At 41.2% G+C, this 24777-nt stretch overlaps 1 protein-coding gene across 1 annotated transcript in view; it reads left to right on the plus strand.

The window, feature by feature from the left end:
• The window catches only part of DCBLD1 (discoidin, CUB and LCCL domain containing 1), a 122024-nt gene that overhangs the window by 92984 nt on the left and 4263 nt on the right, over positions 1-24777 (plus strand). The window contains exons 6-14 of the mRNA XM_082249086.1: positions 251-384; positions 4194-4234; positions 12144-12350; positions 13467-13591; positions 16034-16181; positions 19985-20101; positions 20553-20637; positions 22909-22955; positions 23031-23150. Coding sequence (XP_082105212.1) covers positions 251-384; positions 4194-4234; positions 12144-12350; positions 13467-13591; positions 16034-16181; positions 19985-20101; positions 20553-20637; positions 22909-22955; positions 23031-23150 — 1024 coding nt within the window. The remainder of the gene's footprint in view (positions 1-250; positions 385-4193; positions 4235-12143; positions 12351-13466; positions 13592-16033; positions 16182-19984; positions 20102-20552; positions 20638-22908; positions 22956-23030; positions 23151-24777) is intronic.

Raw genomic sequence — 24777 nt, forward strand, 5'->3', positions numbered from 1 at the left:
AGAAGGTTGCCTTCTATGTTTTTTTTATTAACTGTTTTTTTTTTTTTTTGTCATAATGACAATAGAAAAATGCCTCCTGCCATTCTGTTTTAGATCGTAACTTTTTAATTGGTAGATACTTTACCTAGTTTTGAGATACTAGATCAGTAATGCTCAAATTAGTTTTTTTATTTTATAATATGTAATGTATATATTTACCGATCAATATAAATTATTTAACAGTCTAAAATGTTTTGTATTTTCTTTATAGACTTCTTTGCTGTGCAAAGCTGCGATTCATGCAGGAGTTATTGCAGATGAACTTGGAGGGCGGATTCATGTAACACATCAGAAAGGTGCAAGTCGATACCGAGGGGTTCTGGCAAATGGAATTTTTTCAAAAGCGTAAGTAATAATTGTTGTACTCAAATTTCAGATAGCTCCTGATTTTTAAGAAAATAAGAGTACAAATATTAAAATACAACTGCCTTTGAGTTTTTAGTTCAGTCTTTTTCAATATGGAGGATTCTTAAATATTCAATAGCTTGTTGTGGTTTTTTTTTTTTACTTTATCAATAAAATAAGCTCACATACAAACAAGAAAACTGTGCACCCTGTGAGTGAAGTGGACAGTCCCTATGTTCTCTTAAAACGAAATATATGAAGTCAAGGTTGCTGACGGTTTCTGGTCTCCTGCCTTGTGGGACTTGATGTTTTTCAATAGAGCACCTTTGGGATGTGGTGGAAACGGTTAATCGCATCATGGATGTACAGCCGACAAATCTGCAGCAACTGTGTGATATCATGTCAGTATGGACCAAACTCTCCGAGGAATGTTTCCAACACCTTGTTAAATCTATACCACAAAGAATTAAGGCAATTCTGAAGACAAAAGGGGGTCCAACCAGGAAAGGTGTACCTAATAAAGTGTCCGCTGAGTGTACGTTTCGGCTGTAGTTAACACTTTTGCTATCCCTAATGGTAGCCACATGCGACTCTACTTACATTCAGCCTATTTGGGATTCCGAGTGTCACATCTAATGTCTAAACGTTACTAGTGTGAACATTGAGGGCAATGATTGTGTAGTCATGTTTGACGTGTTTCACTTCGATTTAAAGATTCTTGCAGAAATGTTGAAGCAGGTGTCCCTTAAGATTAAAGATCAAAGTATGCATCGCTATGATAACTATGTGCCATGTATGTCATAAGATGTATTGACAAAATGTGACAGGTTCTTTTTAACATAGATGAGCAGTACAAGTTAAGCTTTACAAATGCCTGTGGGGGATAACCCCATGTAGATAATTCACAGTTTTCACTTCAGCTTACATTTAATGTTCAGTGTTTTTTGCTGGCTTAAACGTTCACGTTTAGTCACTTGTTCTCTAATGATCTCCCTGACATGTCAATGTGTAGCCAGGCTGGAAGTACGAGTTGTAATGACGTGACATCATGAATGGCTTTCTTGCTTTCTGTATGGACCTGACCTTGCCATTCCAGTCTGATCATTCTGCTGGCTTGCAAGTAATTTGCAGTCCTTTTCTACCATGTGGGCACACAATAGTGTCCTCTTTCACAGACACATAATGGGTATTGTTAGGGGTTAAACGCTAAGGGGCCTTCCAAATCTAGTACAGATGGCCGTGACCCTGTCTGTTCTGCTTTACAGACTGGAAGTCCTTGTTCCAGCACCTTCATTCTGCCGGGGATTTTATTAAAGGGATGGAAACAAATTTTTACTGATTACATATTTCATTATTGCACAATTTTACCATAGTTGTGTTTTTTTTTTTAAGGGTGTTCATATTTTTACAGGCTTGTTCTTCCACATTATTATTTTATTAAAGTTGAAGGTCCATTTATTTACCCCCAAAATCTCAAATTACTACAAAAAAAACACCACATGTGGGAAATGAGAAGGGAAGAGTATTAATACACCCACTTCCTCCAATGGGAAGGATGATGTCTGTAACCTGCAGGCGACATTTCTGGAAATGCCAGCTAGTCCGAAGCTTGCTAGAAGATGCCACTGCTCTGTGCTGTAGCATCATCTCATAAGATTGTTTTTTTTGGTGAAGCAGAGCTTGCATGAAGTGTAAGGTCACATTTATAGACAAAGATTTCCACTTAGTCCCGGTTCACATATATGCGATCAGGGAACCCTGCAAATCCACTGTGGGTTCCCGCATCGCATTCAAATCGCAGGCAGTTCACACTGCCATATGCAAATCCGTGGGGGTGTCAATACAAAAATAATGACACCCCCCAGATCAATTTGCATATTACAGTGCGAACTGTCAGTTCGGACATGAATCGGATCACATAGGTGTGAACCACCATGCGATCCGATTCTGCTGCGGACCCAAAAAAGGGTGCTGTGCATGTTGTGTCCGAATCCAATGCAAATTCAGCCATACAATCTGTATGGCTAAATTCGCATCACACAGACATCGCATGTGATTTTCAGAGCTGTGTGCTCCGAATCACATGCAATGTCTGTCATCGCACTGATGTGGACCCGGGGAAAAAAACATTAAATTTGCAACACTAAGCCGACGTATAGATTTGTATTGTAAGAAGGAGCAGTAAACCACAACCACTGTGCAACATCACAAATCAGGAAACAAATATAAATATATAAATACAAATTATAGAAAGCAACAAAGTATGGTACATTGATGATATTTACACCAAGCTGATTTTTTTTTTTTTTTTTACGTGTGTGTATATATAGATTTTTCCATAAAAAAGAATTACATGTGTATAAAGAAACATACAAAAGAATACATTGCCTTTAATATTGTTTATGCTAATGTATTGTTTGACATGTTTAACTGTCATTTAACAGCATTGCCCTTTGTGTATGAAAGTAAGGCAGAGTCTATCTGATTATTCTTTAATCCACACTATACAGCATAATCAGAATCTGATCGGAATATATTGCTATTTTGTTAACATAGACTGCTTTAATAGATTGCAGTTTCATTAACTAAACCCACCTTTTTCCTTGGTTAGTGAGACATTCATATGTTCATTTTTATCACACTAAACTGCTTTTGTATCAAGCATAAAATGTGGATAGAGTAGGGAAGAGGTAAAATCAACCAGTTTTTTTTTTTTTTCATAGGGGAAATTTCCCTTCACTTCCTGTCACAGAGATGAAACAGGAAATCTCCCTAAGTGACAAGAATTCCCCTGTTAGTAGTTCTTGGAACAGGTGTCCCCACTGCAAAATTTCCCAACACCCCTTGCTCTGGGGACAACTCCAAAATATCTCTGAGATAGGTAATAATGGCCACCAGTACAAATAGACATGGTTAATCTACCCATTGGGAAAACTAACAGCAATAAAAACATGGCAAAGGGTCTAATCCTCCCCCCCCCCTCCCCCCACTCTATTAAAAAAAAAACAGGTTTTTCCTAGGGATACACTTTAATTATGAAGAAAGCTTTATTAATAGGCTTTCTTAGAACGATTGATATAATGTGCAATACTTGAGTAGGATAATGGACCGTAGACACTGATGGCCAAATCTTAATGATGTAACATTCGCTGCTTGGGCCAAATGTTCATGCAATTCTTGGATGGCTGCATACACTGACAGATACATTAGTAAGTTACAGTTTTAGCCGTAGATAAGTAATGGGAGACATTTTTCTTCATACAAATGGTAATTTAATACAATTTATCTCTAAAAAGGGAATATGCATATGGTTCAAACAACATCACCTGACCATTTCAGCATGACTCCACCTCACAGTGGATTAAAAAACACATTTGAGTTCCCAATGAATCCTGGTGGAACATTCAGAAACCCTCATACCTAGATTTATTACTCCAGTAGAATTATTCTGGTATGTATTTTGCAGTCGAAGACTACCACCCACCATATTACAGTCACCTTGGCATGTTCCCATCTGACAAGATGCTGTCATTAGAGCAGGAGATGGCACTTGAATTGTAGCCCCGGAATACTCGGCAAACATGACAATGATCCCTGACAATGAGGGGACACTATGCAAACAGACGTGGGGCAAAGGCCTTTCAGGAGTAAAGAGGAGTCATGTTCAATAAGCATCTGTCATCTCTAGTGGAGACACCGATAGGAGCAATGCTTTGTAACTCTACCAGATAATGAGATTAACCGCCTTGTGAAAGAATGCTTTGTCTCGTTTGTACTAATCACGGCTCCCCTTTTGTTTTATGTTGCAGTGGCTCACTTTCAGACCGCCGGTTTGTGTTTAACAGCCTTGGTAAGAATAATACACTGTAAACTCCTGCATGTGGTTTTTTTTTTATGTGTTTGAACAAGGCCAAAGCTCTGCGCAGAGGAGAAAGTGAAAAACAAATACTGTTGGAATAGTGTGCCTCTGTTCCAATATGAAGTGTCTGTGTGAAAAATACAGTACTAGCATATCTAACAGTCAAGGCTTCTAAGGGCCTTGCCAACCCCCTGGAGATATATGGTCATGGCTTGATTTTTTGGCATGGCATAATCAGCTTTATTCTGTCTAGGTTCAACCAGTCAAAATGATTCATTTTGTTTGGGTGCCATAGGTTACCCATAGACATTATACAAGTCTCTGGATCTGGCTGTTTTTGGGCAGTCCAAGAGACCGTTTTATGTCTGCTAGCTTGCTGCAGACACCACAGGTGGAGACTCAATGGTGAAAATGGCTAGTCCTATCTAGATATCGTTTTTTTTAATGCCGATACTGATATTTTGGTCATTGGATATCGGTATCATGAAATTAGAAAGGGGAGACAGCGCTCAAAAACGTATACGTATTATAATGTCCACTATCAAAATGAAAATATAAAATATATAGTGACAATTCACTTGTATATACTGTATCTATAACAGAACACTTATATTAACCTATAACAAGTGAACCCACAAGGGTTCTTCAAAGTGCTCAACTTAAAGTGTCCGTGCTTGATATTATAATAATTCAGATAAAAAAAGGTGCTGGTGCAAAAGTGCAATATATAATTGAGGTGATAATTCCAAAGTGCTGCGTGCTCAGTGCAGTGTCCACATGCAGGATCAAACACAAGGGGGAATCCGTCACCGAGTAATGCACCCACTTACCAGATGACCCCTTGGGGTCTAGCTTAGGTAAATGGTCTTTGGAATGGTTCCCGTTCTTCCCAGAGCCATTTATTTATGCTCTTCCCACTAGGGTGTAGTTGAGGGTCCGTTCTACTATCCGATATCGGTATCGGCTTATATCGGCCAAAATTTTCGAACATGTAAAAAAACATTTTTTTTTTCTAAAGGTACTCCTTGTGGAGGGATCTGGGAGTCTAAAAGACCCCCAAACCCCTCCTCGGCACTGAAAAGCATTCAAAACGCCAAGTTTGGCTGTTTTGAATGCTGTCAGTTTTTTTAATTTGGCGCCAAGTACCCGGAAGGGATGTTATGACATCACTTCCGGGTTTTTTACATGGAGACCGGCGCATGTGCACTTGCGGCAGGGATACCAGCTTTCACGGGGGCACATCTTCATGCTACACCGGGTCTTCTCTTTGGTGGAGGTAGGATGCCCAGGTTCTCGCGGTGGGACAGGAGACTCAAGTGAGCCGTGGAAGGCGGCAGGAGGGGGGGGGGGGCGTCCCCTCCCGCTCCTTGTAATGACAGCCGAGCGGCTTCTAAGCCGCATATTACAAGTCAGCCTGACCGTCGGCTATGGACACCGGTACCGGGGTGATGCCTCTAGCTGCAGGCATCACCCCAGGACATGCACTTTCCCTAAATATCTGCAATATCGGTAACCTCAGGGGCCGATTCCAATATATCGGGGAAAGTGCATATCGGCCCCCGATATATCGGTGTTGCCGATAATCGGTCGATCTCTAGTCCAATCACTACTCTTTTAAGCCAACCATAGATGGTGCGATTTTCTTTCCTGTAACCACAGGTTGCAAGAAGGAAAATAGCTTAAATACCCCATCAACACTGTCAGTGCTATTGTGTTCTCCTGGGGGGGAGGCGGGAGGAGACGCAGTGATTTTTGCTAGTGGATGCAGCCACTGGCAATAATCTCATTCAAAATCCAAAAGGCTTTTTGTACACAAGATCGATCAACTTGGGTGCAATGAGCCTGCCCATACATGGTTTGAATTTCGGCTGGTCCCTGCTGAACCGGCCAAGATCGAACCATGTATGGCGCCTTTAGGGCCCTTTCACACTAATCATTTTTTCTGCGTTTATTTTTCCCTGCAGGAAGAATGCAAGAAAAATGTTTCCCTTTAAATCCTATGGGACTTTTCACACCACTGTTAACAGGTGCAGTGCGTTTGGAAAAGTCCTGCATGCTGCATCTTTGGTGCGGTTTTGAAAAACACAACAGAAACGCAGCTTCGCATTGAACTGAATGGAAATTATGGTAAAAATTCACTGCGTTTTTGAGTCACATGTCCACGGGTGCAGGCAACCCAAAAACGCACCAGAAGTGCATAGCAAATGCATCTGAAACACAGCAAAATTTTGCTACAGAGCAGTGTGAAAGTACCCTTATGCCCCGTACACACGTGCAGATTGTCGGCTGAAAAGATTCGGCCGGCGACCAATCGGCCGATTGTAGGCTTGTTAGTATGATGCTTCCGACAGCCCACTTTCGGCCGAACAGAATCTGTCGTGCAGGCATTAAAATTTTTGTATGCCGACACCAGAACGGCCGATTGTTCACCAGTCAGTACAGAATTCGGCCGACAATCAGCAGATTTGCAAGACTGGGCATGCTCAGAAAAGAAAAAAGACAAGGAAAGTTAACCATCACATGACATCACTTCTGCAGTCGGCTGTTGTTGGCCGACAATATTCGTGTGCAGTCTTTTGCAGTTTTCAACAGACACGACAGACATTGGACAAAAGACGGCCGATCGTTCGGCCGACAATCTGCACCTGTGTACGAGGCATTACTCTTGATATGCTAATGTGGAGGTCTACATCATACATGTCCCACCTTTCTTAAGCTGGCCATATACCAATTAAATGTGGTCATGTAATTTGGTACTATCCATGCAATGTATACATAGCCTGAGACATAAGTCAGTTGTTCAGAAGTAACCTGCTCACTTCTGAAATCTATTGTCTCGTTTCATCTTCTAATAAGCACAAATGCTTACTCTTATCCATCAACAGTTGAGAGCGATGGGGGACTGTGTGAAAGTTTCCTACTCCCCTGATCTAATAATAGCATGTGGGGGTACAGCGCTAAAGTGAATAGGTGCCAAAATGTAATAAAGTGCTAATAAATTGCCTACTAGATATACATCAACATCCATGTATATGTATATACAACATGTTGATGTATATCTAGTACGCAATTTATTAGCACTTTATTACATTTTGGCACCTCTTCCCTTTAGCGCTGTACCCCCACGTGCTATTATTATCTTATACTTTTTTTAGTGAAAAAGTTTTGGTATAGCAACTCAGTGATATTATATTTTTAGTAATTATCGATTGCGCTGATTTTTCACTTTGCACATTTTTCCCTTGATCTAATATTTATCTGATTGTCGTGCCTTCTGTGTGTTTTAATATCCCCAACACAGTCAAAAATAATTATAAAAAAGGTCAAATACATCACGAGCCTAGTTTCTTCGCGTATCTCAGTGAGGATTACTGTGTTACAATAGTTCCACCTTTTTTTACAGTGACCGGAGTACATTATGTTGAGTCCAAAAAGCATGGAAATCCTCCCAAGCAGTATGCTTTTCCTGGGCCATGCCATTGCACACAATGAAGCAAAAAAATGTAGCTTTGCTGCCATGGAAGTACCTCAGCATAGTTGGCAAGACCTATACACATGTAGACATTTAGCAGTAGAGCCACACATTAGATGGTGGTTAAAGTGGAATTACACTGCATCTGAGCATTACAAACCAAAAATGCTATTCGATTTATTTTTAATACTCAAGACAAACTCCCCCATCTATCCATGTCTCCATGCTTTAATTTGCTGAGAAATTACTTTGAAAAACACCCCCCTAGCATTTTATTTTGGGTAAGCGTAAATGATTAATGTAGCATTTACTTCCTGTAATCCATCTACCCCTAGCCCAGGCATTCATGCAGGGGAGCATGCTTAGCTGAGAAAACCCCTTCTGAAGACTCCTGGTATGTATGACCTTATTTGTCTAGGCAAGAAACCAGGAAGTAACTCTAAAACAAGAAAATATAATATACTTTCCTATCCATTTCTTAATGCTAGCAGCATACAGATTAAAGTCAATGTAGATTGAGAGAGTGAAGTTCCACTTTAAACATGCAAAAGCAATTCAGCATCAATAATTGTTACCAGTTGTTACATAAACATAATTGCACTTTGCAGAAGATGCATTGATGGCAGGTGAATCCTACCTACACTTATGACCACTCCTTATATCTGTGGAGAGTTGTATTATTATGCCAACAGTTTGCGCAGCGCTTTACAACATGAGGGCAGACAGTACAGTTACAATACAATTCAATACAGAAGGAATCAGAGGGCTGCTAGAATCTGAGAAATAGCATTTGGAACAAGTGCAATGAGGCTCAAGTTAAAGAGACCCTGTCACCAACTCAAAAAATGACATGTAGGAGCACAGAAAAATCTAGTATTTAAATGCTTACTTGCAGTGTGTTCTTTCCCATAAAATATTTAGCATTGAATGTGCTAGCAAATTTGACTTCTTTAGGAAATGTCAAATCTTTAGCCTATTTCTCTCTCCTTGCATGTTATGGCCCTCTTCTCTCTCTGGAAAGTGTCTCATTACTGTCTATGGGGGGTGAAGGATGGAGCTGAGCCAGGACACAAACTTGAAGTAATTGTAGGGGACTATTACTGAGTGTCAGTTGAGCGATTGCTCTGAGTCTGCTGGGGTTGCTAAAATCACATCCAAGATGGCAGTGCTCAGCAGCAGTCTCAATGCTTTTGAATATCTACACAAGCAACGTTTTTATAAGGTAGTTAACATGCATACATTACAATTAAATGCACATTTATTCTTAAAGTGATTGTTGGGTCAACACAATAAAAACATCCCATCCCCGCTGTAACATAATGGTATGTGCCCCTGCGTCTGTGTTATATAAAAAATATGCTGATCTGTACCTAATATCAGAGCATCTCCTGGCGCTCACGTGACTCCTTGGCTCTTTTTCTCTCCTGCTGACAGCTATAGCGAGCTGGGCCGAGGAGGAGAGAGAGCCGAGGAGTCACGTAAGCGACGGGAGACACTCTGATATTTTTTTTATATAACACAGACACATGAGCACATATGGCTATGTTACAGAGGGGAGGGGATGTTTTTATTGTAGTTATAATAGCAGCAGGAGGGGAGGGGTTAGGCACTGACACCAGCAGACAGGCAGGGAGGGGGAGAGGAGGACAGAGCAGGGCTGCGGATGAAAGAGGGGTGTAAACTGACCACAGTGTCAGGGCTCAGAAGCCATGATAAACAGTGGTCAGTTTACAGGGGGTGATGTATAGCCAGGAAGGATCAGCCAGGTTTTTTAGGTGATAGAAGGGGCCAAATTACACAGCACAGGCACTGTGCTGTTATTCATGCATTAAGGCAGGGATCCTCAAACTACAGCCCTCCAGCTGTTGCAGAACTACACATCCCATGAGGCACTGTAAAACTCTGACTTTTGATATGACTAGGCATGATGGGAATTGTAGTTCCCGAATAACTGGAGGGCCATAGTTTGAAGACCCCTGTTTTAAGGGAACAGGAGTTTTTTTGGGTAACAAACACTTTTTAAGTAAAGATTAAAATTAATTTTCTATCAACTGGGCATTGTAAGGAAGACTCTAAATATGCAGCCATAGTACATATTTTATATGAAAATGTAGTCTAAATGGCTACTTTAAGATTTGTGATGAACAGATCTGAAAGTGAGCTTCATTAGCAGGCTCTATCAGCGAAGCATTTACGGTGTGGAATGAAATGGTTGTGTTGATCGCTGACAGCGTTCCAGCTAGCAGTCACCTGGGGTTAGAATGATTCTGCAGCTGTTCTGTAAATATCTAGCTTGTTGAGGCAATGAACGAAGGTTGTACAAATTCCACATGTTGAGTCTGCCTGCAGGGCAGCGCCTGCCAATAGTGTATAAATACATACTGTTACTGGGAGACAGAAGGAGAAATAATTACTTCTATTGCTGATTAGCTTGCTTTCACTGAACATGATGGAAGACCAAATGAATGGGATTTCTGGAAAATGTGAAAACTCTCAGGATTGTCTCTTGATGATTTGTTGGCATTATACAAGGGCTCATTTGTCAGGTGTCTGCTTTTCACAACTTTGTTCTCACAGTGTACAGTTTTGCTCATTAAATCTGGTATAGCTATAGAGCATCCTGTCCATGTCCAGTGCATATCTTGGCTAAGCTAAGAAATGCCTGTCGCTATATCTGGATAGGTTTGTTGAACTGCGATGGTGATGCAGAACTTTTTTGCAACTTAGTAGTACATAGTCCATTGCAATAACCTATGTCAGGCTATGTATATAATTCACTGTGCCCCACCTAAATGTAGTGCTGTGTATATTCCGAGCTACCGACCCAGACATACTGCTACAACTTTGAGGCCTTGTGCACACGGAGTTTAAAAAATGTTATTGCCTGTAAAAGCACCTCTGTTGGCCTGCATGGCCACGCACATATAGGGATTTACAAGCAAGAAAAAAAAAACATCAAAAGCACCTTCTAAAGGAGAGCTTTAGAGCAATAAAAAAAAAAACACGCATAAATGTGTGGGATGCACGGAAATGTATTTTAATAGCCAGAATAAATGAATATTCTGGCCAGTGCATTTACACTCAAATGCCAAATGTGCACTCACATTGTACTATTATAGAGGTGTCTAATTCTGGATGAAAAATGCTGCTTATTTTCATAAGCCTGTGTGCATGAGGCCTGAATAGATAGGAGGCACAAGCATAATGACAATGTTTAATGCTAGCAGCACTGATCAGTGTATTCTGACATAGGGGAAGTCCCCCCCCCTCTCAGAATACAATAACTGTGATTCAACGCGCTAGTTGAAGAAAAAAAAAAAAAAAACGATTTAATGTATGCCCTGCCTAACTAAAATGGGTTGTTGATAGTAAACCATTAAAGGATAAGTGCACCTGTGGTAACATGTTACACCTGTATTAAAGGTGTAACATGTTACCAAAGAGTACCTGTCTACACCCCTCTAATCCCCCGCTCTGACAGTGGGCTAGGGATCTGCTCCCTTCACCCGCTGTCACAATTTAAAAAGAGCATGGTCACCCGGTCATTAATTTACAGAGATATAAAAATGAATGAACTACAGCTACCATCTGCCTTTGCGGCAGACTGTTTGCAATTCTCAATAAATTGCAAGGGCGCTGGTGAGCTCTCCCATAGTTAATTCCTTCTGTTAAGTTACTGTTTGCCCATATGAGGTACGAGCACACAGCTTTACTTAGTTTTCAGGAGTCTGGCATTACATTCATGATCTGCTGATCACGTGTGCAGTGCTCTACACGCTCCAAAAAAAAAAAAAATGCACATTTTGTACCTGTAAAAATTTGTGCGTTTTTTTTTTTTTTATTTTTTGATTTCGTTCACCCAAAACTATTTCAGCTTTTTCGTAGATGCTTATGAACCAAACTACCTGATGATTCGTCATATATCTCAAAGACTTTATTGGTGAGATCTCTGATTGAATTCCTTGTCCGGCTTTGGCCATTATGAGGAACCCCTATTCTCCTTGTATTTTTTATATAGTTCATATGTTTCCTCTTATAGAGGAAGCAACAGGTGGAGTTGAAACGCACAAATGTGAGCAGAAACAAACAACTCCTAGCTAGGAAGGAGAAGAGCTTGACATTATGGCAGGAAGATCTTTAAGGACCTAAAAGAAATCTGTGGCCTATTCAGCACATTAGGATCCAGGTGGAATTGCTTTTACTTTTTTTTTTTTTTGAAAGGATAGAGCAATATGCAAACTGCTGCCTCCAGCACTAATCATTATACAAATTTAAGGTAGCACTGCTTATTCTTTCCCCTGGATAATTTTTGGAAGGTTTGTTCAGTGAGAGGAATGGGCATGTTTTTAACATGTCTCTTAATCGTCTTGATGAAATTCATACATTTGTATTTGTACTTAAAAGCTTTTTTTTTTTTTTTTTTTTAAGATTGCAGCACTTCTTTGACTGCAGGGAATGGAGAAGAGAAATTTTCAGCTACCTCATTCTGGGAATGGAGAAGTGAGAACGGGGAGACAATGGTCTGGTCCCCGGGAAAGGCCCAACCCAATACACAGGGGGTATCCTGGGCTTCCAGTCATCAATCTGATCGTGAATGGATAGAAATCGATCTTGGAGATAGAAGGAAAATAACTGGTAAGGATATTTTAATGTCTAATGTATTTCTCTTTTCAACTACTGAAAATTAAGAAAAATATAAACATGAACCTTGCAGTTTCCTGACCGAACATAGGATGCTTCAGTAAGGATTAGCGTTTGCTGTGTAGTGCGCTTCATTAAAGTGGTAGTAAACCTTTTAGTTGTACATAGTCATCTTTTTTACTTGTACCTACAGGTAAGCCAATAATGAGGCTTACCTGTAGGTACAGAGAATATCTTAAACGTGCAGCCTATGATGTCACTGGTGCATGTGTTTTGAAGGGACCGCATACTCATACCATCCCTTTAGAGCAGCTATGTCCAAACTATTACCCTCCAGTTGTTCAGGAACTACAATTCCCATCATGCCTAGTTATGTCTGTGAATGTCAGATTTACAATGCCTCATGGGAATTGTAGTTCCTGAACAGCTGGAGGGCCGGAGTTTGGACACCCCTGCTTTAGAGCTTTGTCTGTCCGAGCTCTGCTCGGCCATTCAAACGGCTGGAGCCCACAAACACAGAAGGAATACTGGGTGAACATGGAAACCCTTTCAGCAGTGACAGCACACCGCTGGAGGGCTTTGTTTTGAAGTGATACTAAAGTCTTTGTTATTTTTAACAAAAACAAAAAAAAAACATTTTATGCTTACCTGCCCTGTGTAGGGGTTTTTCACAGAGCAGTACAGATCCTCCTCTTCTCTAGTCCTCCCTCCTATTGAGCGCCACCACAGCATGAGGCTTGCTATGGGGGCACCTGAGCTGAGCCATAGCTGTGTGTCCAGACACAGAGCCACAGTCCGCCCCCTCTCTCTCCCCCCTCTCGCTCCTCATTGGCTCACTGAATTTAATTGACAGCAGTGGAAGCCAATGGCGCCCTGCTGCTGTCTTAACCAATGAAGAGGGAGAGTCTCAGACAGCCAAGATACTTATGCAACATCGCTGGATCAAGATGGGCTCAGTTAAGTATTAGGGGGGCTGAGAGGGGTTGCTGCACACAGAAGACTTTTTATCTTAATCCATAGAATGCATTGAGATAAAAAAACTTCTGACTTTACAAACACTTTAGGGTATTTACTCACTAAAACATATGCCTTTTCTTTGGTTTGCTTCAGGTATTGTGACTACAGGATCCACCTTGCCGAACTTTAACTTTTATGTAAAATCTTATGTAATCAGTTTTACAAGAGATGGATCGAAGTGGAGGACTTACAAGGGAGCAATGAACAATGAAGAAAAGGTAATTTATTTATTTTTTTCACTCATTTTTTTTCTTATGCTTTCTGTTCACTTACAGTATCTCACAAAAGTGAGTATACCCTCACATTTTTTAAAAAAATTAAAAAATGTATTATATTATATGTGACAATACTGAAGAAATTACACTTTGCTGCAATGTAAAGTAGTGAGTGTACAGCTTGTATAACAGTGTAGATTTGCTGTCCCCTCAAAATAACTCAACACACAGCCATTAATATCTAAACCGCTGGCAACCAAAGTGAGTACACCCCTAAGTAAAAATGTTCAAATTGGGCCCAAAGTGTCAATATTTTCTGTGGCCACCATTATTTTCCAGCACTGCCTTAACCCAGTTGGGCAGGGAGTCCTCTTCCACTCCTCCATAACATCATGGAGCTGGTGGATGTTAGAGACCTTGCGCTCCTCCACCTTCCGTTGAAGATGCCCCACAGATGCTCAACAGGGTTTAGGTCAGGATACATGCTTGGCCAGTCCATCACCTTTACCCTCAGCTTCTTTAGCAAGGCAGTCGTCATCTTGGAGGTGTGTTTGAGGTCGTTATGTTGGAATACTGCCCTGCGGCCCAGTCTCCGAAAGGAGGGGATCATGCTCTGCTTCAGTATATCACAGTACATGTTGGCATTCATGGTTTCCTCAATGAACTGTAGCTCCCCAGTGCCAGCAGCACTCATGCAGCCCCAGACCATGACACTCCCACCACCATGCTTTACTGTAGGCAACACACACTTTTCTTTGTACTCCTCACCTGGTTGCTACCACACACGTTTGACACCATCTGAACCAAATACGTTTATCTTGGTCTCATCAGACCAGAGGACATGGTTCCAGTAATCCATGTCCTTAGTCTGCTTGTCTTCAGCAAACTGTTTGCAGGCTTTCTTGTTTATCATCTTTAGAAGAGGCTTCCTTCTGGGACGACAGTCATGCAGGCCAACTTATGGATATGACGCTGAGCATGTGCACTCAACTTCTTTGGTCGACCATGACGAGGCCTGTTCTGAGTGGAACCTGTCCTGTTAAGCTGCTATATGGTCTTGGCCACCATGCTGCAGCTCACTTTCAGGATCTTGGAAATCTTCCTATAGCCTAGGCTGTCTTTATGTAGAGCAACAGTTCTTTGCCATGAGGTGCCATGTTGTTGAACTTCCAGTGACCAGTATGAGAGAGTGAGAGCGATAACACCAAATTTAACACACCTGCTCCCCATTTACACCTGAGGCCTTGTAACACTGAGTCACATGACAGCGGGGAGGGTAAATGGCTAATTGGGCCCAATTTGTACATTTTTACTTAGGGGTGTACTGACTTTTGTTGCCAGCGGTTTAGACGTTAATTGTGTGTTATTTTTGGGGGACAGCAAATTTACACTGTTTTTTCAGTGTTGTCACAAGAAAAGATATAATAAAATATTTACAAAAATGTGAGGGTTGAACTCACTTTTGTGAGATTCTGTATGTGTTTGTGTATTAGCTAACTATGGTATCCACATCATGACTATTAAAGAGATGGCAAACCTCAAAAAAAGAAAAAAATTAAAAAGAACAACCTCAAAGACAAAGGCATAATGAGCTAGTATGCATCGCATACTAGTTGATGATGAAATACTTCCCTTAAAACGAAGCCCCCCAGTGCCGCCCGCTCACCTGTAACACCGCAGACATTTTCGGCCCTCCTCCTTCCTTGTTCGCGTCCTCCGGCCATCGGATTGGCCGGAGGCGTAATGACATCACTCCCGCGCGGGAGCCGCCTTTTCACAGCACAGGGCTCTGAAGGAATGGCACAGGTGGCCGTTCCTTCAGAGCGCATGCGCCAATGACGTCATCGGCTGCATGCAATGGAAATATCTCCTAAACAGCGCAAGTTTAGGAGATATTTACAGTACCTATAGGCAAGCCTTATTATAGGCTTACCTATAGGCACAAGTAATTAAAGGGGGTTTAAAACCTATTTAAGTTGAGTGTATGGTCATCGTAACCAACATTTGTTGGCTCTCTCAGTGCAGTAGACGTTGATCCTTCAGCACCAAGCATCGTGGTCTTTGAAAACTAACATTGTACAGTATGTATGATGCCAAACTACCTGTGGATTCACTTTAAAATACATGCATTTACAGGAAAACCCCTACTTTACATTTATTTATAAATTAGTTTTATGCTTTCAAATCTAGTTTGGGGTCTCGCATATGAAAGTGTAAAGCACAAGTACTGTGTTTTCAGATGCAACGCCTCAGATTTGTCTCTTGTGCATAAAAGAGAAAAATCTGACGGATTGCTTAAGACAAAACACACAGAACTATCACTTTATCTAGGAAAATGTTTCAAGTGACTCTCTAAACTCACAATGCATCCTTTGTATAATCTTCATATTGTGACTACTTTTATTCTATAGTGAAGTAAAGTGTATGTATTGTACTGTTCTATAGGTATTGGAGGGGAACTCAGACTATCAAGATCAGACTCGTAACAACCTAATTCCTCCTGTTGTGGCACGAGCTCTCCGTATAATACCACGCTCTTGGAACCAAAGGATTGCTATGAAAGTGGAACTTATAGGATGCTCTCTTATACAGTGTAAGTACAAGAAACATAACTTAAACCATTCTGATCTGTGTGGAATGATATACAGAAATAAGCTACATCCAATTAAATGGAAAGTATTCATAGATAGGAATAGGTGGAGAGGCCTTGTAAATTGTAAAAAAAATGGCATATTTTGATATTTTTAAAATAAATATTACTAGTATCTTTCCTGTACTTTTTATTCCTAAATATCTTAAACCAGCCATAGATGGTAAGATTTTCTTTCCTGCAACCACGGCTCAATGATGGGGGAATCCCTGGTGCTGTGCTAGTGTGTTCTCTCAGCAGGGGTAAATGGAGAGCCCAGCCCCCTCTCTCTACTCATTGACTCACTGATTTTGACAGCATCGGTAGCCAATGGCGTCACACTGCTGTCTCAGCCAAAGAAGACACTCCTGCAACATCGCTGGATCGAGATGGTCTTAGGTAAGTATTAGTGGGAGCTGAGGGGGGCTGCTGCACACAGGCTTTTTATCCCTAAAAAAACCTTCTGACTTTACAACTACTTTAAAGCCCAGCTGAACTTTCGTTTTAAATCAGCTAAATACATTCCAGATGCATTCAAACAAATGTTATTCCAGATTTTACAAAACAAAAAGCAGCACCAGCCTGAGTAGAAAAGCCTGTCCCCTACCTGTAGAGAAAGACCCTTGCTCTCTGTCTGGAAGCTTTGGCCAAACACTGGGTAACACCAATAAGTCTGCTATCAGCAAAATTCACGCTCCTTGCTGATTGGAGAGCTCTAGTTCTAACTCGGCAAGGGACATACAGGTGCATCTCAAAAATTTGCCAATGGCGTCGCACTGCTGTCTCAGCCAAAGAAGACACTCCTGCAACATCGCTGGATCGAGATGGTCTTAGGTAAGTATTAGTAGGAGCTGAGGGGGGCTGCTGCACACAGGCTTTTTATCCCTAAAAAAACCTTCTGACTTTACAACTACTTTAAAGCTCAGCTGAACTTTCGTTTTAAATCAGCTAAATACATTCCAGATGCATTCAAACAAATGTTATTCCAGATTTTACAAAACAAAAAGCAGCACCAGCCTGAGTAGAAAAGCCTGTCCCCTACCTGTAGAGAAAGACCCTTGCTCTCTGTCTGGAAGCTGTGGCCAAACACTGGGTAACGCCAATAAGTCTGCTATCAGCAAAATTCACGCTCCTTGCTGATTGGAGAGCTCTAGTTCTAACTCGGCAAGGGACATACAGGTGCATCTCAAAAATTTAGAATATCATCAAAAAGTTAATTTATTTCAGTTATTCAATTTAAAAAGCCATTAGCTATTCGATTCACTAGCTTGCAGCTATTGAAAAAACCCCAAATTCAGTATCTCAGAAAATTAGAATATTACATAATACAGAAATGTTGGCTTAATGAAATGTATGACCATGTACAGTATAGTATGATGCACCCAATACTTGGTCGGGGGTCCTTTTGCATTAATTACTGCATCAATGCAGCATGACATAGAGGCGATCAGCCTGTGGCACTACTAAGGTGTTATGGAAGCCCAGGTTGTTTTGCTAGCGGCCTTCAGCTCCTCTACATTGTTGGGTCTGGTGTCTCTCTTGACGATGCCCCACAGATGCACCATGGGGTTTAGGTCAAGCAAGTTTGCTGCCTAACCAAGCACAGTGACACCATGATCATTAAACCAGGTATTGGTACTTTTGGCAGTGTGGGCAGGTGTCAAGTCCTGCTGGAAAATGAAATCAGCATCTCCATAAAGTTGGTCGGCAAAGGGAAGCATGAAGTGCTCTAGATTTTCATGGTAGAGGACTGCACTGACTTTGGACTTGATAAAACACAGTGGACCAACACCAGTAGATGACATGACTCCCCAAATCATCACTGTGAAAACTTCATACTGGACCTCATGCAACTTGGATTTTGTGCCTCTCCAGACTCTGGGACCTTGATTTCCAAATGAAATGCAAAATATACTTTCATTCAAAAAGAGGACTTTGGACCACTGAGCAACAGTCCAGTCCTTTTTCTCAGTCTCTGGTTCAGAAGTGGCTTGACACAAGGAATGCAACAGTTGTAGTCCATGTCCTGGATACATCTGTGTGTGGGGGCTCTTGAAGCACTGACACCAGCCATAGTGTACTCCTTGTGAATCTGCCCCAAATTATTGAATGGCCTTTGCTTCACAATCCTCTAAAGGCTGCGGTTATCCCTGTTGCTTGTGCACCTTTTTCTTCTGCACCTTTTTCCTTCCACTCAACTTTCATTAATATGCTTAGATACAGTACTCTATGAACAGCCCGCTTCTTTATCAATGACCTTTTGTGACTTACCCTCCTTGTGACTTACCCTCCTTGTGGAGGGTGTCAAGTCAGCAGTCTCCCATGATTGTCACCTACTGAACCAGGCTGAGAGACCATTTAAAGGCCCAAGAAACCTATACAGGTGTTTTGAGTTAAAGCAGAGCTCCAGCCCCATCAAAATAAATACTGTAGTTGCTGACTTTTAATATTAGAACACTACCCTGTCCAGGGATCCCACGATGTCTGCCCCCCAGGCGATTTTTCAAACGGCTCTCGGGTGCTGCCGCCACCATTTCTTGTAAGGGAAACTGCCAGTGAAGCCTTGTGGCTTCACACACGTCCCCCTACTGCACATGCGTGAAGTGCCCTTCACTTTGTGAATTGCCCAGTGGCGGAAATGGAGGAGGGAGCCGAACTTCTGGGTGACCTCGCCACGGGGAAGTCACCAGGAAGTAGGGGCAGGTATCTGTCAAAAACAGGTACCCGATCCCCCTCCCCCCAAAAGGTGCCAAATGTGGCAGCAGAAGGGGGAGAAAGCAAATCATTGGAGCTTTCCCTTTTGGGTGGAGCTTTGGTTTCATTAGCTGATTAGAGTGCGGCACCATGAGTCTACAATATTAAACTTTTTCACAATATTCTAATTTTCTGAGATACTGAATTTTGGGTTTTCACTTGTAAGCCATAATCATCATAGTTAAAAGAAATAAATACTTGAAATATATCACCTTGTGTGTAATAAATCCTATATAATATGAGTTTTACTTTTTGAATTGAATCACTGAAATGAACGACCTTTTTGATGATCTTCTAATTTTTTGAAATGCACCTGTATAAGACCTCTGCAGTGAGATAATTTCTTCCACAGGGAGAGTGCGGGTTCTTCTGTACCGCATGCTGGCAGGGGCTGTGGCTGCTTTCTAAACAAAATAAACTGTAAGACTTTGTTCTGATGTACCTGAAATGCGTTTAGCTGATATAAACTAAAAGCTTAGTGATAAAAAACTTTTTTTTTTTTTTAAATAACAAAGCATGTCATGCTTACCTGCTCTGTGCAGTGGTTTTCCACAGAGTGGCCCGGATCCTCCTTTTCAGGTCCCTCTTCACTGCTTCTAGCTCCTCCCTCCTGTTGGATGCCCCCACTGCAAGCAGCTTGCTTTGGGGGCACCCGAGCCAAGCTGCAGCTCTGTGTGTCCATTCAGACACTGAGCTGCCGTTTTGCCCCACCCCTCTAACTGACTTTGAGAGCCGCGGGAGCCAATGGTGCCGCTGCTGTGTCTCAGCCAATCAGGAGGGAGAGACGGCCGAGGGACTCTTGGACAGCACTGGACAGAGATGGGGCTCAGGTAAGTATTAGGGGGTGCTGGGGAGGCTGCTGCACACAGAAGTCCTTTTTATCTTAATGCATAGAATGCATTAAGAAAAAAAACCTTCTGCCTTTGCAACCCCTTTAACTGAGCTTCAACCATGACCAGTACGTGCAGGAATGCATTAGTTCCCACAGCTCATCCATGTTTTTTCCTCCACAGCTCACAACTCATCCACCCACCCTATGTGGAAGAAGCCAAATGAGAAGAGGGCCAAAACCCCAGTTAAAGAGGAAGAGAACATCACCGAGCCAGTTCCTTCAGAAGAAAATGACTTTGGTATGCATCGGTTTCTGAAAGAGGATGGTTTCATAAAAAATATGACCTTTAGGGCTCAATTACACTTGCCTCGGCTTCAACACATTAAAGCGCCTGCTGCTTTTTTGATGTGTTTTTAGTGCTTTTGTGGTGCTTCGAGGATACTTCAGTGGTGCTTCGATGATGCTTCAAGCATGCTTTGTCATAGACTTTTATGAAGGCTTTGAATCACCACTAAAGCGACATGGGGTATAATTTTTAAAGCAAAGCAAACCAAAAGCAAGGTGAAAACAGGACTGTAAGCTAACCATTTTAGTTAGAGGGGCTTTGATTGCCATTCGGAGAACTTTAACAAAGCGTGTCCGAAGCCTTGTTTTAAAGCAAGTGTAAACTAGCCCTTAGTGAACTTCATATTTTATCCAGCAAGATTTTCTTCTCATAGAAATAAATGCTTTCCTTGTTTTCAATTTAGGGTGGAAGCTCATTGTTGTCCTTGTCGCAGTGGTGCTGTTGCTGTGTTTAATTGTAGCTGGGATCTGTATATGCATAACACGAAGGTAGGTTCTCCTACTGTGACAGCCCACTGGTTGGGATGTGAAATGTCTGTACTTTCATACCCGAAAATATATGAACCTTTTATGATATTAGGTATATAGTCTGTACTGGGCAACGTTGTCTCTAAATCTGCAGAATTTGTTTGTTTAGATAGTTGTTCTAGTCACTGATTTTAACACAGTTAAATGTGGAACATATAGAATTGCATTCTGTCACATCAGTTCTTGGCACTCTATCGCTCCTTATTGTTGGCAAGAATTTTCGTCTTGTATTGCAGTTCGAAGTTTGCTTATAATGTCCAGGCATCCTCCCCTTGTAAAAAAAAAAAAAAAAAAAAAAATCACCTGCTGATACGCTTAAAAGATACCTGTAAAGAAAAAAAATTAGATTTTGTCCTCCCAGTCTTCCACATTGCTGCATTTGATATCTATGTCTTTCCTGGGGAATGTGGAGCAGGCCAAATTTTGTGAGAGACACGCAAGTCCATAGCAAGAGTGTCTTCCCATGAGATTTGGGCTACTCTGCGTTCCTTGGGATCTTACTGGAAGGAATGAGGCACCACCCTTGCTTAAGGTACCATAGGTGGGGGTAAGAGATTTTTGAAATACTATATGCACAATGCAATAGGCCACGGTACCATGGATGTGGCTGCAGCTCAGTCCCTAAATATGAGAACTTTTAAAAATTCTAATATTTCCCAAAGGACTTTGAAATAGTTGTACCACACAAAAATCAGTACATTCTTAAAAAATGTATTAGTGTACATAATTAAAATCATATTAAAATTTCATGGAGTATATCCGAAAATAGTGAATAGTTGTATGATGGCATATATGCATATAACAATAACCAGTTGAGATCCTAAAACCCAATGTGTTTCCTGATGCAACATTCTCTTCTCCAGGAGATAATATTCAATAGGATATCTGCAGAGAAACCATGTCATTTGTATACCATAATAAAAGCACGTACCAAAAAGAAAATATCTGTAATAAAGAAAAACTTTCCAAGAAATATTTTATTATAATTTAAAAAAAATTTAATGCAGATATTTTCTTTTTTGTTTGTGCTTTTACCATGGTATATTAATGACATGGTTTCTCTGCAGATATCACATTCAATATTATCTCTTAAAAAATGAACAATTACTTCACAATACATGTAGAGTTTTAGGATATCAACTGGTTATTCTTATATGCATATATTCTACCATACAACTATTCACTATTTTTGGATATGCTCCATGCAATTTTAATATGATTTTAATCATGGTTGTGAATAAAAAACTGGATTTTTAAAAAATGTATTTTTGTGTGATGCAACTCTTTCAAAGTCCATTGGGCAATCTATGTATTTAAAAGTTATCTATTGAAATACCTTGCTGTGACAACCGTAAAGGTTAATGCCTAAATTGTGGTATGGTTGAACAGCATGATTGTCAATTTCAAAAATGCATTTAAAAGCAGGATTCAGCCTTATATAGCAACCTGCATAATTGGTACCTTCGTTCATAATAATGTTTATTGCATCCAAGACATTCCAACATGTAACACCTGACCCTACTACTCAATCTTCACCCTCTCATCTTAGATTCTTAAGTAAGACTAAAACATTTAAAGTATAACTAAAGGTAAACTTTTTTTTTTTTTTTTTTGGATAGAGTGAAGAGGGATTAGAACACCTGTTGGTTTTTTATTGCAGTCTGTGCCCCCGTTAGGGAGATTCACCCTCTCTGTCCTTTTACTGTTCTCACCTAAATTTAAAGAAAATCCTAAATTTTGGGTTGTCACCAGAACAGGACTAGAGGGGATATCTTTTAATGGGGACACTAGTCCTGGTGACAAACAGGGGTTCTCTTACTTTTGGAGGGATTTCTTCTCACTTCCTGTTTCGACTACAGGACAGGAAGCAAAGGGACATCTCCCTAGTGGGAAATAAAAACTGACAGGGATAAAACACTGCCTTGCCCTATACAATGTGAACAAAAAAGTTTTACCTTTAGTTCTACTTTAAGCCTAACCCTTTAACAAAACTCCAGCGATTTCTAACAATAACATAACCTGAAATAACCCCAAACTACACCCTAACACTAAACTAACCCCTTGTTTTGTATACTTGCCTCATCCGGCTACAGAAATAGCAATGCCAAATCCTCCCCTCTGTCTGTCTGAAGATACTGCCACTAAGCTATCAGCGGTAATACGTACTGATTTATTGCAAATGCATGCTTTTTTAGAACAGTATTTTAAATATTTAACCTATATGTCTTACAGGAATAGATTGAAAACAGACACTTACAAAACTGAGGAACAAAAAGGTGGTAAGTTGACAGCCTTTGTTTTCTTATTGTTGTATAACAATGTACAAGTATTGTAATGAATGTCCTGTGGTGTAGGGTGCTGGAAACAACTTGAACAACCCTTCATGAGACAACAGTCAACAGAGTTTACGATCACCTATTCCAATGACAAAGAAGAAATGCAGAAGTTTGACTTTGTCAAGTGTGACACAGAAGGTAAGAAGCAAACCTCAAACACTCCCTAATTAAGGCTGATTTGATTAGCCTCCCATTCATGTTACTACACACATTTAAAATACACAGTATACCTAGGCATGAAGTACACACCCTACACACTTATACATATAGCATTTCTATTCTGTGGCTTATTCTGCTTCCACTTTTGCTACGTAGTAGGTATAGAGGCAGTCAGAAGAGGGGCTCCACCTACCAATCATCCACTGCTCTAAAGCCTCGCACACACTACTAGATTTCATTCAATCAAAAAAAACTAACTGCTCAGGACAGAGCCGTTGTACTAACTATGCGATTTTAGTACAGCGATCTTCCGTGCTGAGCAATTGTGTTCTGACAGGGGGACAGGCCCCCTACCAGAACACTCTGGTCAGCACCCTCAGCCATCGGCTAAGATCGCTGATCGGGAGCTGGTCGGCAGACCTTTTTCGGTCATGAGCTTTTCGATAGAAGCCGGCCGAACGTTGGCTGGTTTCTATTGAATCGGCTAACATTCGTCCCGTGTGTACTAGGCTTTAAAGGCATAGTCAGTCTTTTTAAAATATGAAATGCACTAAAATTTAATTATTAAAAAAAAAAAAAAAAAAAAAAAAAAAAGCATTCCGACCTGCATTATTGCAATTGCAATCAGTGTGTCGTGGTGCAATGCACAGGCTCTTGCTTTGTTTATCCCACAGTACCAGGTCTGTTTGGAGGTACCTTCTGTTATAGGACTGGAGAAAATGCTTAATGGGCTACAATTGGGGTGACATTATCAGTGTGGCCTTCCGCATGGCAGATGGGACTTGTAGTATTTTCACTGGTAGATCCACATTAATGGATGATGTAGCTGTGTGGGCTGAGCCACATGCAGCCATGCTGAATCTAAACAGCCACCTAGGGCAGGGGTGTGCAAAACTCATTTCATTGTGGGCCGCATCAGCAATTATGGTTACCTTCAAAGGGCTGGTTGTATCAGTAAGACTAGATGTCCAGAGCACCCTTACATCAGATGCCAAGAGCCCCCTACCATCAGAAGTCAAGCCCCCCACCCTCCCTTTCATCACAGTGCACCCCCTTACCTTGTGCTGCTGCTGAGATAAAGCTGGGGATGGGGCCGGGATGCAGGAAGTGCAAGATCTAGAGGAGAACCAGAAGAGAGCTGAAGTCAGCTGCTGGAGTCTGCTGAATGCTGCGACCAGGGGAGGAGGAGAGAAGAGGGTGCTGTGCCTGCAAAGAGAGGCACAGGTTCTTTGGATCCTGATGTGACGGCTGAAGTGGGGGGGAAGAGACAAGCCTCTGCACGGAGATGCACAGGATCTGGTGGAGGATTTCTGTCATCCTCTCTGCCGCTGATTGCTGAGGCAAGGTGGAACGGAGATGAGAGGGATTCTGCAGGAGAGGTGCGAGGGCCACATAAGGCCTGGTGGGCCGGATTCAGCCCCCGAGCCTTGTGTTTGACAAATGTGACTTAGGGTAAAGCTGGATACACACTATACAACTTTTGTTGGTAGATTTCCTTTAGATTTACCTTGAACTATATAGTGCAAGGGTCTGCCTGATTGCATACAAATTGAAAGTGTTTAGGTTTGACCTCATATTATATGGTTTTGGTAAATCTAAAGGAAAA

The sequence above is a fragment of the Pelophylax lessonae genome (assembly GCF_965119305.1).
Source record: "Pelophylax lessonae genome assembly, chromosome: 3".
Lineage (NCBI taxonomy): Eukaryota > Metazoa > Chordata > Amphibia > Anura > Ranidae > Pelophylax > Pelophylax lessonae.